Genomic DNA, 20,114 nt, shown 5'->3' on the forward strand with positions numbered 1-20,114 from the left:
TACAATTGCTCTCCTGGAAGGTGGCCTTCCTTATCGCCATTACTTCAGCTAGGAGGGTGTCGGAACTTCAAGCTCTATCGGTCAAGAGCAACCTCTGCATTTTCTCCAAGGACTCTGTGAGATTGATCCCGGACCCGTCATTCATTCCTAAGGTGAACTCTTCATTTCACAGGTCCGCCGACATTTATCTTCCATCTTTTTGCCCGGACCCAAAGCATCGGGCGGAGAAGGAGTGGCACCGCCTGGATGTCCGCCGGGCGTTACGGATTTACCTAGACAGGACGGAGGCCTTCCGAAAGTCTGATGCACTATTCGTGGCGTTTAAGGAGGCGAAACGTGGGTCCAAGGTGTCTTCCTCCATCATTGCTAGATGGGTGCGGTCATGTATCCTGGAGTCATACAAGGCTCAGAATCTACCGCCGCCAGGCCATGTCACGGCGCACTCTACCAGATCGGCGGCTACATCGGCCGCACTGTCGTCTCCAGCCTCCTTGGATGAGATTTGCAAGGCGGCAACGTGGTCTTCACCATTCACGTTTTCAAGGCATTATAAGCTGGATGACCATGAGGCTTCCAGGGCTGCTTTTGGGCGGAGGGTTCTCCAGAGGGTCCTTCCTTCCCAGTGATTTTCTTCTGCCTTTTTTCTGTCCCGCCCGTGGTGGGTGCTTTGGCATCTCCCATGTTGGGTGACCTCCTACACCAGCCGAGAAAGGTACATTGGTACTCACCGTGAAGGTGTCTTCTGGCTGGTGTAGAAGAGGTCACCCAAGGCCCACCCGGGTAGTTCTTCTGAGTCTGAGTTCTTTGTTGGGTCCTTTGCGGCCTCATAGTTCTGTTGTGTGTGTTGTTGCTCTTGGTGTTTTTTCTGTATGGGTGTCTCTGAAGCTTGAGCTGTTCTAGGTACTGAGAGGATCCACCCACATGCAGAGGGTTTAAGGATCTTCTAAGTATGACTACTTCCTGCCTTCTGGAGCACGTGGAGGGATGTAATCCCATGTTGGGTGACCTCTTCTACACCAGCCAGAAGACACCTTCACGGTGAGTACCAATGTACCTTTCTACTGTACAGAGGTAAGTTCTACTGCGGAGGGGAGGTTTGGGAGGGTCTAATGGATGTCAACAGATCACTACCAGATCATCTGTTACAGGTAAGCAACCTGTTTATCTGGTTCGTGATCCATTGAATTCATTAGAATGGGTGTTTAGTTCGCTCCAAAAGGAGGAGGGAGCAGTAGGCCTATTGCAACACCCTTTTAAGCACCGCTCTCCCAAAGTTTGCCTCTGTGGCAGCACGTAAGTCAATTGCATAATGTTTTATAAAAAGTATTTCAGAAGTCCAAGTGGCCGCTTTACAAATGTCCTGGAAAGATATACTGGACAAGAAGGCTGCAGAAGCACCTTAAGCCCTAGTGGAGTGTGCTTTTATGGACCATAGTGCCTGAACCTTCTGAAAAGTGTAGGCCTGGTGAATGGCTGTCACCAACCAGTCTGAAAGACACTGTCTGGACAGGGCACAACCCATAATGGTGCCTTTGTAGGATACAAATAGCTTCTTTGACTTTCTGAATGATCTAGTCCTTGAGATATAATAAAGCAGCTAAGGAATGAAGCGCCTTCTCTAAGGATGTGGAGGGTGATCTAAAAAAATTTAGGCAGTACAATGTCTTGATTGACATAGAAGGTAGTCACAATTTTTGGTAAAAAAGGTAATGTTCGGCCATAGGAGAACTTTATCCGGGTAGAACCGGGTATAAGGCACATCCATCCTAAGTGCAGTCAGTTCACTCACCCTGTGGGCAGTGGTGATTGCCACCAAGTAGGCAGTCTTTAAGGACACATGTTCAGTCAGAGCAGAGAGGACCAGAGAGATGCTCCATTGCTCTAAAGGTCGACGTACAGGTGGATAGAGGTTAGTGGGGCCTTTCAAAAAACTCTTGCATAACGGATGGGAAAACAGCATTTTGCCTCTGAGCCCAGATGTCTGGAAGACAGGGCATTGAGATTAACTCTTATTGATCCACTGGAGAGTCCCGACCCCTTCAGGGTTGTCAGATAAAGCAAGACATCCCAGATGGTAGTTTTTTTGGGATGCAACCCACATTCTTTAGTGTAGGCCATAAACCTTTTCCACTTACTTGTGTAGTTCTTCTGGGTAGGCAGCTTATGTTTATTCAGCAGGATCATCCTTAACAGTCCATATTTCATGCTGTCAGCTGGAGAGTGAGAACTTCCAGGTGAAGAACCCGTCTGTCCTCTTGAATTAGTAGGTCCAGTTGGTTTGAAAGCCTCTGGAAGGTATGAGACATTAGTCTGAGTAAATGAGGAAACCACACTTGGTATGGCCACCAAGGTATGATCAAAATGCACCTCACATTGCCGCTCAGGAGCCGAACCACTACCGTGCTCACAAGTGGCATGGGGGTGGGGGGACATGTAAGTCTGATGTAGTGATCAGTCCAATTGGAAAGCATCCCCCAATTTGGAAAGCATCCCCCAATGATTGTGGATTGTGTCCCGCTCTGGAGCAGAACAGCTTGCATTTTGTGTTCTGCTCTGTAGCAAACCAGTCCAGGTGACCCCATAGATCGAAGATTCCATGAAGGTACTTGCTGTTCAGCTCCCACTCGTGTCTGGTCTCCATCGAAAAGGATCGGCTGAGTCCATCCGCTAGAACAGGGTTTCTCAATGTGTGGGTCCCCAGATGTTATTGGACTTCAACTCCCATAATCCCCAGCCCCAGTGGCCTTTGGTTGGGAATTATGGGAGTTGAAGTCCAATTACATCTGGGAACCCACACGTTGAGAAACCCTGCGCTAGAACATTGTACCCTTGATGTGGATTGCCACTGGCGTAATGCTGTTTCTCATGCACCAATGCCAAATCTGAAGGCTCAGTGTACACAGGGACCTGGAGACTGTTCCCCCCTGCCTGTTTAGGTAGGCTGTGGCAGTAGTGTTGTCCAGTTGTAGTTGCACAACTTGGCCCTGCAGCATTGGAAGGAAGGCCTTCATTGACTGAAAAACTGCCAACAGTTCTAGAAAATTTATATGCAGTTGGCGCTGATTGTGCATCCAGAGACCTTGAGTTGTGGTGGCATTGCAATGTCCGTCCCATCCTTGAAGGGAGGCATCCGTCATGACCCAAACTGGCGGGGGCTATGCTTGAAATGGCACCCCTCTGAGTAGGTTGGTCTTCTGCATCCACCAGGACAGCGCACAAAGGATTGGCATAGGAACAAGCAGCTGCTTCACTGGGCTGTCCCGGAGCAGATTGAAGGATGATAGGAACCACATCTGCAGTTTCCTCATCTTCAGATGGGTATATCAAACAGTAGACTTGGAAGAGGCCATCAGGCCCAACAGGTGCTGTATTTGATGAGCTGGTTGTGAAGGGTTGGCTTGAAAGTGTTGAACCAGCAACATGATGGTCTGGTAACATTCCTCCGGCAGAAACACTCTTCCCATTGTAGCATTTAGTACAGCCCAAATGTACGAGATGGTGGGCACTGGTGTAAGGTTGAATTTTTTCCAGTTGACCTGTATTCCAAGGTCTTGGAGAAGCTGCAACATGTATTGTATCTGCGAAAGTAAGACTTTTTTGTCTTTTGATGACAGGAGCCAATCGTCTCGATAGGGGTACAGTTTCAGCCCCTTTGCTCTTGTTGGAAATGAAGGACTCTGCGCTGCCTCAGTGACAGAGGGGGACACACTATTGAGTCAGAGGGCTAGAGGGGGTCAAGACATTGGTCATTCCTCCTCTCTACTGCTCTGACACTATCCCTTTGATATGTAGATTGCTACTGTCAGGGGCTTCCTGCCTGCCTCCTTTCCTTCCTTCCTTCCTTCTTCTCCCTATCATACACGCTCGCCTCTCTCTCTGCACCATGTGTGCAGAGATGCAGACAGCATCTCTCTGCATCCAGCTAACTAGATAGATTAGAGATTCTGTCTCTCCACTTTCCTATCTAGAATAGATTTCTCCAATAAAGACTCCTGATATTGATTTGAAACTTTGAACTGGCTCCTAGTTTCTTTTACTCTAAGGAAACACGCATGCCTGGTCAGACCCCGCTGTATTTTGACTCTGTGCACTCTGCTGTAATAGAAGGGTATCTCTTACCAGAGAGAATTCCCAACAGTTCTTAAGTAGGCCACCATCACCACCATGCATTTGGTAAAGACACTCGGGGCAGTGCAAAATCCGAATGGGAGAACTTGATACTGGTAAATCGCATTTCCTACAGTGAACCTCAGATACTTTTGGAAGGATGGACGGATCCCTATGTGAAAGTAGGCATCCTTTAGGTCTAACGTCACCAGCCACCATTCCTGATGTAGAAGCGGTAGGATATCCTGTAACATTGTCATGCGATACAGCTTCACATGGACGTATTTGTTCAGATGTCTTAAGTCCATAATTGGTCAAATACCTCCATCCTTCTTCAGGATTTGGAAATAACGGGAGTAAAACCCCTCCTGTCTCTGTGCCCATCGCACCGGCACTATTGCTTTCTTGCGTAGGAGTTCTTGTACCTCTTGACATAAGGCCGGTGTTGCCTTTGTGAAGCGCGCACCCTGAAATTGCGGGTGAAACTTGAACCCTATCATGTAACCGGATGTGATAATTTTTAGTACGCAGTGATCCGATGTTATGTGGCACCATGACTAGCTAACCTGATGGAGTTCGTGGCTAGTGGGGTCGGCTGGGTGTTGATGTTGTTGGCCGGTTGCATGTGCCCCTTGATGTTCTGGGGAGCAAAGGTGCGTTCCTAGGTGATGCGATGGGCTGTCCTGGATCTCAAAGCTGCTGCTTGTTTCCCTCCGCCTGCTTTCGGTTTGTGTGAAATTTGCCCTTTTGTTAAGTATTGCGTTTATTGTAGGGCTGGTATGACTTGCAGTAGTCCCAACGGTCCTGTTGTCTATATGTTGGATGAGGACTGTAAAATGATCTTTGTTTTCCCGCATAGGAGGTTGAGGCCAGTGTAGAAGATGTAAAAGTTTTGGCCGTAAATTTTGATTCCCCCCCCCATCTTTTCCATTGTCACATCTGTCTCCTCTGAGAAAAGTCCTTTCCCACAAAAGGTAAACCCTCTATCTTGTCCTTCATGTCCTGTTGTAGGACAGCAGACCTTAGCCACGCATGCTGTCTCAGAGTTATTGTCGTAGTGATGGATCGGGACTCAGATACCGCCAGATGCTTAGCCGTGCTCAGTTGTTGGCAGGTGAGGTCAGCTGCTTTTTGCAAAGCATTGCGGAATCTGCTCTTCAAGCTCCTCTGGAGACAGTGCATCCAAATCCTTTCCCAAATTTTCCCAGATGCAATAGCTGTATTTAGCCATGCATGCAGAGTAATTTGCCACTTTAACAGAGAGACATGAGGTAGAGTATAACTTTCTCCCCATGACGTTCAGTTTCCTCCCCTCCTTATCTGCCGGGGTGGTGTGCCTTCTTCCTGATCTTGGTCGCACAATCAATGAGCAGTGAGTTCGGGACTGGATGTTTGAATAGATACATATTATCTTGTTCTTGCACACAGTATAGGCCTTCCAAATATTTCGGCATAGGCGTAGACATGTGGGGAAATTGCCTAGGACATTTCACTTCATTAGAGATTATTGGAAGCAGAGGTAAAGCAACCGGTTGGGCAGATTGGGATTGCTGCATAAAATTGCAGACCGAATCATCTATGGTTTTTAGCTGAGAAGACAGATCCAGACGCAGTGCGGATGCCATATGCTTTACATGAGAGTGGTATGCCTTCAGTTCTTCTGATGGTGAAACGTGGGCTGGAGTAGCCACATCTGGGAATGGATCTGCCTCCACGATCTCCGTATCCGATTCAAAATCTGAGGAGCCATGGTGACTGTCTCCAGAGCCATCATCAGACAGGGAGCAGTGTGGTGGCATAGTGCCCGGCGATGCAGGGGGCGGAGGAACAATTGTTGGCAGTGGCTCCGTTTACGCCACTGACATGGCAAAAAGTCTTACTGTTGTTTGGGAATATTTGGTGGCAGTAAGACACAGAGGGATTTGTGTGGAATCTGTTTTCTGTTCTTTTACAGGTATTGACAGAGCATCACCTACTGATAGAGGGTGTATGTGAAGCGGAGATGTATTGATTTCAGGCTCTTGGACCACAGAGACCACTGGTCTCCATGCACGGTCTTCCTCAAAGTCGTAATCCATACCCATTGAGGTGGTACCTGGCAGAACCATCTCTTTTCACAGCATGGCTAAAACCACAAGTGAGCCATGGTGCAGCAGTGGCGAGTTGGGTGGCCGTCAGCAACCCTGGAGCCGAGGGTCATCATCAGAGAAAACCATGAAAAGTAGAAGGGGTGGTTGCTGCCGAATCAAGCATCTTCAGAAGAGGGTCCAAAGGAGGCACCTCAGTGTCCAAGAGATCAGCCTCTTCCAAAGAGAATGTCATGGGAGCCCGGAATCGAGGCCTTACAGTGGTAATATTGGCTGGTGTGTTCAAGACTGATGGCTGTTCCTCATCCCTCGATGTCAAAGGGGATCTGATAGTTGTTGGTGTAGGCACTAGCTCACGAGCGGTTGGTATTGAGCGCGTCAGTGCTGGTGTGGTCAGCATGTTGGACGCCTCTGCCGTTCTGGGTGCATCAGTTGTTTCTGCCTCCTCCCTCAGTGTTGAGGCCGATGCCGATGCTGATATCACGGGGTGTCTCGACGTCGATGGTTTTAGTTGCTGACTCGATGGCAAAGTCTCTCGGTATCGACGCCGATGCCGAGCGGATCGGTGTTTTTGGTCTCAACGGTGCTGGAGCTGAACTCCCCGATGTTGATGGCGCTGTCGATGCCGAAATGAAGACCACATCTTGTGCAGACTTAAGCGACGGCATCGAACTTGAAGAATAAAATTTTCGCACCTGTTTTGCGGGTTTCTCGACTGTCGCCATTTTGTCACTCGGCCTTTTCAAGGACTTAGGGATTTTCTCAGAGGGCATAGAGGTTTTAGAATGGGCCGAACCCAGGGCCCTCAAGCCTTGTGTCCACGGTGATTTAGACAAGGACGCAGCTAAAGCATCATCATAAAGCGCTGCCCCTAAGCAAACTTCCCAATTCCTCCTTGTCTGTTTTGAAAAGGACTGACAAACCTTGCAGGCCGAAGTTACATGGGCCTCCACCAAACACAACAGGCACAAGCTATGGCCATCTTGTGAGGGCAATTTTGCTTTACACTTAGTGCAGCGTTTGAAGTTTTTCTTCCCTTTAGGGGTATCCATAGTACTCACTCCATAAATAGTCCATGGTCAAATAGCCAGAAATCCATCCAATCTTTCGATGATCAAAATCGGCAAGCAAAGGCAGAAACAGAAACGGTCAAAGTTCAAATTTTCAAATCAGTCAGTCCAAGTCGCAAATCCAAAGTGTGGCCAAATAATAGTCCGAGTCAAAACCATTTTATGTCATCAGTAGAACTTTAGAATAGCTAACAAGGATCCAAAACAAAGGAGCTGCAGAAATCTTGAGCAATCTCCATGGCGGTCGTAAAGGAAATGAGGTGCCTGCGCTTCCTCTCACCTTAAATAGCCACCTGAGGCGGGCCGCAGGTGCCAAAAAGGAGCTGTGGAACCCGACAGAGAGAAGCTTCCACGCAGGCGCAGAACCCATTCTAATGGATTCAACGGATCACGAACCAGATCAACATGGTTTGAAGTTGATTTACAAACCATAGTAGAAAAGAATGTGAATTTATGAAGCTGAGTTCTGAGGAGATGGAAAAGTAAAGGATCTCCAAACCATGGTTTGCCTGTTTTTATATCTCGAAGCTCAAACCATGGTGTGGATTCTTAACTACTAGCTGACCTGGTGCAGAGCATCTGTGCCCCTAGTCCTCCCTGTCTCTCCTCCCTCCCTTCAGCCCCAGGCTGTTCTCCCCCTCCCAATCTGCTTTCCCTTCCCTCCCCGCCCGCAGGCTTGGCTGGCGCCCAGAGCTTTTCTTCCCCACCCGCAGGCCTGGGTTTCCGACCCTGGCTGGCCCAGCAGGCGCTTTCCATCGCCGCCCGCTAGCAGCATACCCATGGCTATCTGGCAACTGCTCGCGAACTCTTGCAAGAGCTGCCACACATGAGATTAGCCATGGGTATGCCTTAGAGAATTAAATATATAGATTGTTAGCACAAGCCATTTTTGTTACATCCGAACCCAGTCAATGAAAAAGAAAATATTTAAAGGTAACTTTTGCTTTGTTGAGTAAATTGTAAGGCACCCACTTCCACTATTTCATAAAGGGCATCCATATTGAGCTCTTAGTAATGTGCAAATTTACTTAAATTTAATCAACATTGATTAGAAGGTAAATGATTGATCAGCTAGAAAGGCATTTGTGTACAGTCCTTGTTTTGATGTTTGGTTACAAAACGAATATTTTCTCACGTTTAACCAATTTAATTCAAATATAACTCCACCTGACCACCCCTACCCCTGTACTCTCTCTCAGTGGTATTTATGTAACATATGTACCTGGGTTACCTCATCAAAAAACCCTGCACTTATTGGAAGTACAAAAACACTTTTTGATGAGCCTAGTAACATTGGATTTTTATTTTTTAAATTGGATTAACACTGGATTCAAAATCATTCTCAAAAGCACTTAATAGCAGCCTGTGCAAGGCTTATAGTGACAAAATTAGGCAAAAGGTACCCTCTTTAAATTTGAGATGAGAATGGCATGTACATTACTAGTATGACCTAGTGCCCTGTTGGATTCAGTATGGAAGAGAGCTGCTCATGACTGTGTATTTTTATAGTTACTCAGGATGAGGTCCAAAGGTTTGAACATGTCTCAGAGCTTTCAGTCCCCCTCTTTCCATCTTGCCCATTGAGAAAATTTTGTTGAAAGCCAGGGACCCTCTAGAGTGGTATTTGATGGAGCAAAGTGGACTTTGGTGTGAAGGAAAAGAAGACGCACCATGTGTACTGTTTTTGCTTGTCTTTGATAAGCTACTTTGGATGTGCTCTATATAAGATTTTAAATAATTTTATAAAGAGGCATATTGCTTTAATATTGAGCAAATTATAGGCTATGGTGAATGTATTTGTGGTTTCATTATGAAAACTTCTCTTTTCAGTTGGCTATATACTTGGCCTTGGAGACAGACATGTTCAGAATATTCTGTTAGATGAGCAAACTGCAGAACTGGTGCACATAGATCTAGGTATGTATAAAAACATTAGAGCACATTTTCAGATTCAACTTGTTTTATGTATATTGATGCCTTGCTTAAATCTCCCCCTCTCCCTCTTCCCCTCCCCCTCTACCTCTTCAGGTGTTGCTTTTGAGCAGGGCAAAATCCTCCCTACCCCAGAGACTGTACCTTTTAGGCTAACAAGAGATATAGTGGATGGGATGGGCATCACTGGTGTAGAAGGAGTCTTCAGGAGGTAAAGTATAGTTCTGCAAGTGCTGATTTTTCCCTTAGAAATGTATTAGATGTTAAGTCGATTATTTAAGATATTAAATTGTCAACAGAATTTCAGTTCATTTTTTTGAAAATGTGGGTAGTGATTATATTTGACACATGTTCATTACAATATAACGTGAGCCAATTACAAAGTCTGCTGTTACCCATAATATTATATATAATCTTACTTTGCTATCATAGATAGATAGATAGATAACTATTGCTATCATTACACGTATTTGCTGTTTGTTTGAAAATATCTTCTAGATGCTGTGAAAAAACTATGGTAGTTATGAGAAATTCCCAAGAAGCTTTGTTGACTATTGTAGAGGTAAGCATTTCTTCATGTTTTCAAATAAAAAACTGAAAGGAATGCTTTAATTCCTTTTATTGGTGCAAAAATGTTGTTTCTTCTGCTGGAATCACCAGTGATGCTTTTGTGTATGTTGCACACTTCACATTACATTTATCAGCATCTTAGAATTATTCCTCCATAGGTTTTTTTTAAAAGGATATTAACTCTAATGTTCTTTGACATTAAATGGTATATCTCCCATTTCAGAACCTTGCATCAAAAAGGGCATTGTTTTTAACCTGGCAGACGCCCTAGCCATTTCCAGATCTTTTATGTAGAACCTAGTGGAGAGAAACATGTTCTAACAGGAGCTCTACTGAGATAGTTTCATATACTTCTGAACCTTTTCTGTTTTAAGAGAGTTGGGGTATTTTAATTGAGAAAATAGCATTAGACTGACATCATGAAGCCACATAAATATATGGTAAAACATGGAAATTTATTAAAATTTGGGGACTCATTCCTACTGTTTCCTAGAACATTGAAATGCACATAAATGGGCTTGGGCTGGTTTGTTTTGCCTTTGGTTTGTTTAACAATGTCATATACTGCCTTTCAACAAAAAAGTTCTCAGACCAGTTTGCAGAGCAAAAGAAAAGAGAGGATTCCTTCCCTGTCCAAAAGGTATCAGTCTAAAAAACAAAGCACAAAGAAGTCACCAGCAAAAGTCACTGGATTGGGGAATTCATTGCATTGTGTCTGTTTGCATTTCTATGTAAAACCCAGTGTTTATTTACAGAATTTGAACAACTTCTAGGTTTGTTCCAATCCAGATTGCTACTTTTGAAAATGACCCTGCACCTCTGGATCTTACAGTTACCTGCTATTAGGACACTGAGCACACTTTATTTAGAAACATATTTTAGGGATGTGCAAGAATTGTTTTGGTGCCTCTGTTTCGAGGCGCTGAAACGCTTCGAGCTGCCCCAGCCAAATTGTTCTGGCAGGGGCAAGCGGTTGCTTTAACAGGAGGTAGGTAGGTAGGTCTTACTTGCCTCTCCATTGCTCCGCCACTGCCTCCCACTGCCCCAGAGTGGCACTGTCCGTATTAAGCAGCCTGTGGTCTATTCTTAAAAGCCACACCAGGGCTGCTTCTTGCTTGGGAACAGGAAGTTCCCTGTTTCCAGCAGCCTGTGGCAGCATTGGCCTGGGAATGGCATCTGAGCATTTGCGGACACAATCTTGAATGGTCAGCATCTACCCCTCCGGATATGCATGAAATGTTTTGTGCACATCCCTAATATATTTGTCTTTTATGTCTAGGTGCTTCTGTATGACCCTCTTTTTGACTGGACCATGAACCCTTTAAAAGCTTTGTATCTACAGCAAAGGCCAGAGGATGAGGTTGATGTCAGCTCTAGTCTAAATGCTGCTGATCAGGAATGTAATAAAAAGGCAAAGTAAGGAGTCTAGAGTTTACCTTACATTATTCTTTTTGTTTGTAATTAATATGATTTCCTGCAGGCCTCCTGTAATGTGTATTTTCCTATTCCCAGTGGTGATAATCAGACTTTTAATAAAGTGGCAGAACGTGTCCTGATGCGACTTCAAGAGAAACTTAAAGGAGTGGAAGAGGGAACAGTGCTCAGCGTGGGAGGTCAAGTGAACCTTCTCATACAGCAAGCTATGGACCCAAAAAATCTCAGCCGCCTCTTTCCAGGGTGGAAAGCGTGGGTATGAACATATATGGCTGGTTTTCAGGAATAAGAAGCAAATAGGCTTTATTTTGGAAGGAAAGTGGTCAGCATTTCATCTTTTAACTGTTCATGGAGAAAATAATAATTTGAAAGCTGTTGAACCAGGGACTGTGTGTTTATAAATACTCAAACATGTTGTAATTTTGTCCTCCTTGCTCATAAGAAGTCAAAATCTGGGCATCTTGGATTGGCATGCAAGCACATTGTTTGTCCCTGATCCCAAGAAACAAGGAAAACTATTTATGTACAGAAAGTAAATACTACTATAATAGGTTTAAACAAAATGACATGATGATGCTTTTTCATAAAAATTTACTTCGTAACATAGGAATGCTGCTGCAATAATAGCACTGCTCTTTGTGGGTGGTGTATTTAAAATGATCAATATCTGACGTGTTGGATTTTGCACAGTGGTCCCTTGTCAACTAAGAAGCCATTGCCAGATTTTTAAGAATGTACCCAGGCTACAGATGTGCAGCACTGTTTTTGAGAAGTGCACCATCCATGTAGAGCAGTGATTCTCAAACTTGGGTCCTCAGGTGTTATTGGACTTCAACTCCCATAATCCCCAGCCTCAGTGGCCTTTGGTTGCGGATTATGGGAGTTGAAGTCCAATAACACCTGAGGACCCAAGTTTGAGAATCACTGATGTAGAGTAACATTACCATGCACACTACTTGTGGAAATAGCTGGGAGCCCCTGATTAATGGTGTTTAGAATATAGAAGTGAAGTTGCTCCTTGCTTTTAAGGCTGGGGACAAAGACTGACAATTCTCCCCCTTCATAGATCAGACTTAAAACTGACATGTATAGTACATGAGCAGACTTTAAACTGACATACAAAATACATGACCAAAAAGAAGGCTCAATTTCAATACTGGGAGAGAAATAAACATAAACTATGTTCAGTTATATGTACAATGTAAACCTTTACTGTTGAAGATACAGTGTTTTACTTCAGCCATTTTATAGCTGCAATTACTTGGCTTCAGAAGGGTGAACAGGTATAACGAATGTATCAATATACACCCCTGAACTGTGGGTGCCCTTCTGCTTTTTATAAGTGCTGCTGGAAATACCTTTTCTTACAAACTGAAAATCTCAAATGGAAGTTTTAGTAGAAGCTAACAAAATCTTACCATGTGCAAAATGTATTTTTATGCCTGTTCTATATCATGGAAATAGTGGCCTTATCCTACATTTCACTTTTTTAAAAAGAAAATTCAGTTCAGTGATTGCATTACTGTTTCAAAGATGCAAGTTAGTCTCAGTGGACAGCATCCAGACTAGTACTTGAATGAACTGCAGACAGACCCGCTCACGTGGGCGCTCGGAGGAATATTTGCTCAGCCCTTTTCCCTCTGTGCCTCCCTGAAAATATATCCTTGACGGCTGGGGGACCCTCAAGCAAGTTTTCGAGGGCTATGGGGGCAACAGAAGAAAAGGGGAATGTGGGGCGGGGTGGGGGGGGATGCACCTCACATGGAATGTTTTCCTTTTCCAGGCTACTAGTATGGATGTTGCCCTCTGTTTTTAAAATGGGTCCTGTTGATTATGTGCATTGGATTCAGCAAGGGCATTATAATTTATATGAACCGACTATGTTAGTAAGCTAAAGTATGTGAACCATAGATTTGCTTCTTTATATTATACTATCTGGAACATGTATGTTTGTATTGTTCACATGGAAAGAATAAATTTGAACTTAGAAGAAAGTGACAGAATTTCTTGCATATGTGCAATAAAGTTAAGCTATTTTGGACAAGCATTTGCCTCAAAAACATCTGTTCCAGTTTCGCTTGCAATATAGCAGTAGAAAGAATAGAACTAAGCTTTATTATGAGTTGCAAGAATTTCACCTGTTCGCTTTTTATTTTGGTATTAGGACAGGGAATATCTCAACCTTGCAAAGGCACTTTTAGATTTCTCTATAGCTTCCAAATCTGTGTGGCACACCTGATCCCAACAATTCTTTATTCTTGCCAAGTATCAGTCACTGTTTTCAGTCTTTCACTAAATTCTTGGGTCGAGACATTAGGGATTCTTTACAACATTGGCCACACATGCCATTTTCCAGAGAATAACAAGGGGCAATGTCATATTTCTGAGCCTTATCTTGTCACTTTAAAAGACTGTTCACAATCTCATCTATAAATGATTTCTCTCCTTTGGCATTCCCTCTGCAAAGAGGAAGACTCAGAAAAAGTGTAGCTAGTATGAGGAGCTCTATCCCCAACAGAGTTGTAGAATATTAGAAAAGCTAAGAAAATGCATACCCTCACACTTAGCAAAAAAAAGCATTCTACAGAAGAAGAAGAAGAAACCCTCAGCACAATTTTGGGCCCTGGTGGTATTCCCCCTCATCCAGTCTGGTACAGTTTAAAACAGAACCCAGATTCCAGTTTCTTTCCCCACAACCAGAGGCTGCTGGTGGAGAAAGTGTGGCTGTACAGTAATGTGGGTTATATTTGAGAAAAGTACAATTGTGGAATGCTGTTTTTATTATAATGTATAAATTGCCATTCTAAATATAAATATATATCATTTACCCAAGGTAGCTTAACATTATACCACTGTAAAACTAGATTTGATTTCAAATGCATTTGGATTGTATGTTAATGTGCCTGAATAAACCAGGCTTGCACAATCAGATACTAACATTATCTTTCTAAATTCATCTTGTTTAGTTTGGTCTCCTGAAGCTTTATACTGTAGTTGTACTGTAGCTGATGCTTGTAAAGTTGTCAGGTTGTTTTTTTCCTCACTGAAACCTCCTTTCAGTTAAATGGGGTGTTCGTTGGTACTGGCTGTTTTGGGATGAGATTCATTCTCCTACCTTGAGAAAGTGCTATTTTTTTAATAGTCTGTGGTAGGTGAGCTAATTCAGGACTGTCGTAAAGTCGTTCAGTAAACTGGAAACCTAAAGAACAGAGACGGAAGTTAGTCTGTAGAATAAAACTTTTAAATATTTAAAAGAATTCAGATGGACAGCTGCACACAAAAGAAGCCTATATCAATAGTGGAAGTCTAGTATATTTTATTACTAGTTCATTTTATTGTTTGTGCTTTTTTCAAAGTACATGGGGCGAACAGGAGCTAAGAAGCAGGGCATAACCCGTTCAAATTTCAGCCCCACAATGAGCTCACTGGGTGACCCTGGAGTAGGTCACTATCGGAGCTCTATGCTTTTTAAAAAATGAACTCCTTTGCCAACATAGTATGAATCCTCCAGCCTGCATATATTATGCCCCTCCAGATGTTGTCAAAATACAAATCCCATCATTCCCAGCCACAAATTGTTGTTTAGAACCCTGCCCCACCTACTGCAAAGCTTATTCATTCTGCCTTTGTCTCTGGAGCAGGGATCCTCAAACTTGAGCCACCAGATTTTGTTTGACTACAGCTCCCATCATCCCTCTGCCACAGTGGCCAAATGCCATTGTGACAGATGATGGGAGCTGTAACCCAGTAAAATCTGGGGACCCAGGTTTGATAACCTTCGCTTTATTTTTGAATATTTATTGTTCATTGCCTAAACATTTGCAAGCCTGTCATCACAGCCACAAAGAACTTGCTTTTATTTTTATATCTTAAGTGCAAGAAATCAGGTTCTGAAGACTCTGAACTCCATGCCCAGGACCAAGTTGTGAGAGGAGAGCTGGTCTTGTAGTAGCAAGCATGACCCGCCCCCTTAGCTAAGCAGGGTCTACCCTGGTTGCATATGAATGGGAGACTAGAAGTGTGAGCACTGCAAGATATTCCCCTTAGGGGATGGAACCACTCTGGGAAGAGCAGAAGGTTCCCAGTTCCCTCCCTAGCTTCTCCAAGATAGGGCTGAGAGAGACTCCTGCCTGCAACCTTGGAGAAGCTGCTGCCAGTCTGTGTAGCCAATACTGAGCTAGATGGACCAATGGTATGTGGCAGCTTCCTATGTAAGTTCTAGGCTTTTTCTGCACCTGCACAGAATTGCAGCATGCTTGCAATTGTGAACCTTTAAACTCCCCCCCTACCCTCGTGTGTGTGTGTGTATACACACACACACACACACACACATGTATGGATAAGACATGTTATAAAAACAGGTTGCTCACCTGTAACCAATGATCTGGTAGTGATCTGTTGCAGTCATAAGAATGAGTTCTGCACCTGCGCTGGACTCTTAGCTCCTCAAAGCGCTTAGCCCTGCCCCTTGCATGTGGTGCATTTCCCAGTTTGGGCGGGCTACCGTTTTCTCCTCAGTTCCTGGAGGGACCGACATTGAGAATCGTCGTATGGCAGCAGTGTACATTTCCACAAGGTAAGTAGTGCCTTCTTTGCTCTGCAAACATGCATGTTGTCATTTTGCATACTGCAGCAGGGCTGGTGAGAGGGTCTTATGACTGCAACGGATCAGTACCAGATCATTGGTTACAGGTGAGCAACCTGTTTATCTGGATCGGGATCCATTGCAGCCATAAGAATGAGTGACTAACGAGCTGTCCGTCTGGAGGCGGGAGTAGTATGCCAAGGTAAGACCCTTTTTTAGAACCTTAAGGTAAGACACCCCTCTCGAAGTTGGCATGAGCTGCAGAGCAAAGGTCCAATGCATAATGCTTGACAAAGGTATGCTCAGAGGACCAGTTGCTGCAGTGCAAATGTCTCTGAGCTTGATTCCTGCCATATGGGCAGCAGAAGTAGCATCAGCCCTAGTAGAATGGGGCCATATGGTTTTGGGCTTGGTCAGTTTCAAGTAGAGAAGGAGAGCACATGTCACATCCAGGAAATGCAACGAGCGCTCAAGAAGTGTTGTGGGATTTCGGAAGAAGGTAGGTAAAACAATGTCACTATTAATATGGAAGTCAGTGACTATTTATTATTATTATTTAATTGATTTATATATTGCCCTTCCAAAAATAGCTCAGGGTGGTTTACACAGAGAAATAATAAATAAACAAGATAATATTTTAGGCCTGAATTCAAGATCCATGTGAAGCACTGCTTTGTCTGCATAGAATTTGGTATAGGGAAGATCTATACAAAGCGCATTTAGCTCGCTGACATGGCGTGCCAACGTTATGGCCAATAAAAAAGCCGTTTTCAGTGTTACCAACTTAGAAGGTGCCACAGCCATGGGCTCAAATGGAGGCTCCATCAGGGCTAAGAGAACAAGGGAGAGGCTCCACTGATCTGTGGGCCACTGTAAAGTCGGGTAAAGGTTGTTTAACCCCTTAAGGAATGTTTTAATCCGGATGTGAGACGTTTCCTGTCCCATCCAGGATGGAGAGCAGAAATAGTGGCCAGGTGAACCTTGATGGAGACATTGGTCTGGTTACTGTGCTTCAGAGATTTGAGGTAGAGCAAGACCTCCCGGGAAGTAGCCTTATAAGGCAGGAAGCCATGTTCCTGAGCATAAAGTCTGAACTGTTTCCACTTGCTGTTGTAACTGACATGAGTAGACTTTTTTCTGTTATTGAGGAGGATGTCCTTCAGGAGCCTATCCACATGGTTAGGTTCAAAATCCTTAGGTCGGGATTGTGGAGCCTTCCGTTGTGGTTGGGATTGTGGAGCCTTACTCTTTGTGTGGGTTGGCCCATGAACAAAATTACTACCGCCTTGATACAGAGGAAGCGTTCCTCAGGCAGAAATGCACGTTGCAACCATGCATTGAAGACATCCCTATGTAGTCCATGCACTTGGCTGGCTCCAGGCTGGACTTTGACCAGTTGACCTGAATGCTCAGTTCTTCACGTAAACTCAGGACTGCCGGGACCTGCAAAGCTAACTTGCTTTTTTGTCTCCCTGTCAAAAGCCAGTCGATGGATCCATCGACATCGAAACAGTCAGCAGACCGCACTTCGACATTGATACCAACCTTGGCACCAGGTCAACAGCCTTCAACGTTGACATCGCCTTCGGCTTTGGAGCAACAGCCTTCGACGTCATTACTGCCGACTGCATCGATATTGATGCAAGCGATACTGACAGCGCATGTTCTGATGCCTGCACTGACTCTGATAAAATCACCGCTGACATCAAGAGATGAAGAATTGGCTTCTACTTTAAACACACCAGCTAATATTACAACAGTGACCCCCTGTTTTTGAGCACCAATGACTCTTGCACTCAAAGAGGGTGACCTTTTTGATACCGAGGGAGCACCTTTGGATATTGGCACGGCCCAATCTATCCTTACTATGCTGGACTCCAACACGACCACTCTGTCTACTTTTAAGGGTTTTCCTCATTTGGAGGATGATGGTTCTGCAGCACCTGTGAACCCTGTGCCTCAACTGCTAACGGCAACTCAACTTACTACAATGACACCATGGCATACTCGTGGTTTTAGCCATAATGCTTCCCTGTCAGCGCAAATGGCCTTGCTGGGAGCAATCTCACCAGGGCTTGCTTATGATTATGAGGAGAGGCCGAGTGTGTTGGGTTCTTCGAAGCCACAGGTTGGCACCTGCAGCCTGCCAATTCGTACATTGTCTGCAGGGGATGCCCCTCCTGCTCCACCGGTCCGGAAGGTGCAGTCCTTGACAATTTCCACACAAACTTTACAGCTGATGTCTACCAAGCAGACGCATACCATTATGAAGAAGGTGTCTCCTACAGCTGTTCAAACAGATGAACTGTCTCCACCTATACACTCATGTTTGCCGTCACCAGGCAGGGGTCCTTCTCTGCGCTCTCCTTCTGCTGCTGCATCCAATGATAGTCATCATGGTTCGTCAGATTTTGAATCTGATACCAAAGTTGTTGAACCGGATCCTTCTCCGGATGTAGCGACACCCTCTCACGTCTTGCCAACCGAGGAATTGAAAGCTTACCATTCCCATGTGAAACAAATGGCAGCTGCCTTGGGTCTTGATCTGATGTCCCAAATAAAAACGATAGATGGCCCTGTCTACAATTTCATGGCTCAGTCCCAGATGGCCCAACGGTGGCTTTGCCTCTTCTTCCGATTATCTCCAACGCTGCACAATGTGCGTGTCAGGTGCCTCACACTTCTACTCAGACTACAAAGTGGTTGGAAGGCCTCTACCAGGTATGGGAACAGGACAACACCTACCTGTTTAAACATCCCGTACCTAACTCTCTGGTCATTGACTGTGCCACCACATCAAGGTCAGGAAAGCGACATACTACTCCTGCTGACAAAAAAGACAGAAAGTTGGACGTCTTGGGCAGGAAGCTGTATTCCACTTCTTGTCTTTCGGTCAAGATTGCCAATTATTCCGCCTGTATGGAAAAATATAGTTATTGTCTCTGGGAAAACTTGGAAAAAGATCTTGACACACTTTCGCCAGAGGAATTTAAAGCACGATTCTAAAAGAATCTACAGAAAGCTGGTGACCTCACCTGTCAGCAGCTTAGCACCACTAAGCACTTAGTGGAATCGGAATCTAGGTCTATCACTGCGGCCATAAAATTGCGACGCCACGCCTGGCTATGGTCCTCTTCCCTTCAACATGATATGAAGGACAAGATCGAAGGCCTTCCGTTTGATGGCAATGGCCTCTTCTTGGAAAAAACGGATGCAACAATGGAAACAAAGAAGAAGTAGAAGTTTACAGCAAAGACCTTCACTACTTCTTCTACCTCAGCACTTTCCACTTACAAACAACAGTCATGTTACCGTCCACAGTCGTCCTTCAGGCCTCAGGAACAGAGGGACTACCAGAAGACATACCAACCCTTTGCAAAACGAACCACTCAACAAAAAGGGAAATATACCCAACGTAATAAGCAGACGGAGGCCAACAAGCAATGTCTTTGAAATTCAGAAGCACCCATCGCAACAATGGCCATTGCTGGACCTTCTGTCTTATTCCCCCTCTCACAACATCGGAGAGGGTCAGGTAGCGGCTTGCACCATCTCTTAGCTGACCCCATTAGCCATCAACACCATCAGATTGGCGAGTCATGCTCACGCATGGCGCACCATAACATCAGACTGGTGGGTCTTGAAAACTGTTACATCAGGCTACATGATAAAGACTTGCCCTCATTTCAGGGGCCTACAATTCACAAGTGCAATGCCTGCCCTATATTATGATTTAGACTGCGCTGCGGCAATCCTTGGCACCAGCTTTGCCACCATGCTCGACACCAACTTAGACATCATACCTCATGTTTGTTATCGGGTTGCCAGGATGAAGCTCTTCATAATAAAGAACTGCCCTCAGTTGTAACACTCTGTTCTTTCTCGTTTGGTGAAAGAAAGTTAAACAAATCTTACAGGTGGAGGTGTTGTGCTCTCCCCCCAAACAAAGTAAACACAAGTCATGATCATCCGTTGATAGAAGTTTAGCATTGCAGCAAATGTAACATTTAAAAGTTTTTTTCTTATCCATTATGGGAATGGGAAATAAAGGATTTAAATATACTCAAGCATAAGTGCAAGTCTGAGTCCAGTCCAAAGTCATAACCAAATAAGTGTTTTATCATACTGTCAAGTTAACAGATTTAGAATAAGAATTGTCTGGTCCAGTCCAAGGTCATAACACGTTGTAAACTAATCTTTTTTTTTTTTTTACTTTTTCTAACAGAAAAACTGCTCTATTCCGAGGAGCTCACTGTCTGAGGTGCCGACACAATTGCGGTCAGAAAGGAATTGAGGAGAAAATGCTAGCCCGCCCAAACTGAGGAAACT

The 20,114-nt window shown here is 44.6% G+C and overlaps 2 protein-coding genes across 12 annotated transcripts in view; one reads left to right on the plus strand and one right to left on the minus strand.

The window, feature by feature from the left end:
* The window catches only part of ATM (ATM serine/threonine kinase), a 223,205-nt gene extending 209,958 nt beyond the window's left edge, over positions 1-13,247 (plus strand). For all 4 annotated transcript variants that reach the window (XM_053310959.1, XM_053310960.1, XM_053310962.1 and 1 more), the window contains exons 60-64: positions 9,095-9,181; positions 9,293-9,407; positions 9,695-9,758; positions 11,046-11,182; positions 11,279-13,247. In XM_053310959.1, the coding sequence (XP_053166934.1) occupies positions 9,095-9,181; positions 9,293-9,407; positions 9,695-9,758; positions 11,046-11,182; positions 11,279-11,462 (587 nt within the window). In that variant the 3' untranslated portion in view covers positions 11,463-13,247. The remainder of the gene's footprint in view (positions 1-9,094; positions 9,182-9,292; positions 9,408-9,694; positions 9,759-11,045; positions 11,183-11,278) is intronic.
* A 715-nt stretch (positions 13,248-13,962) lies between these two features.
* C3H11orf65 (chromosome 3 C11orf65 homolog) overlaps positions 13,963-20,114 on the minus strand; it is a 35,217-nt gene continuing 29,065 nt past the window's right edge. For all 8 annotated transcript variants that reach the window (XM_053310991.1, XM_053310994.1, XM_053310990.1 and 5 more), the window contains one exon: positions 13,963-14,399. In XM_053310991.1, coding sequence (XP_053166966.1) covers positions 14,257-14,399 — 143 coding nt within the window. In that variant the 3' untranslated portion in view covers positions 13,963-14,256. The remainder of the gene's footprint in view (positions 14,400-20,114) is intronic.

The sequence above is a fragment of the Hemicordylus capensis genome, chromosome 3 (assembly GCF_027244095.1).
Source record: "Hemicordylus capensis ecotype Gifberg chromosome 3, rHemCap1.1.pri, whole genome shotgun sequence".
NCBI lineage: Eukaryota > Metazoa > Chordata > Lepidosauria > Squamata > Cordylidae > Hemicordylus > Hemicordylus capensis.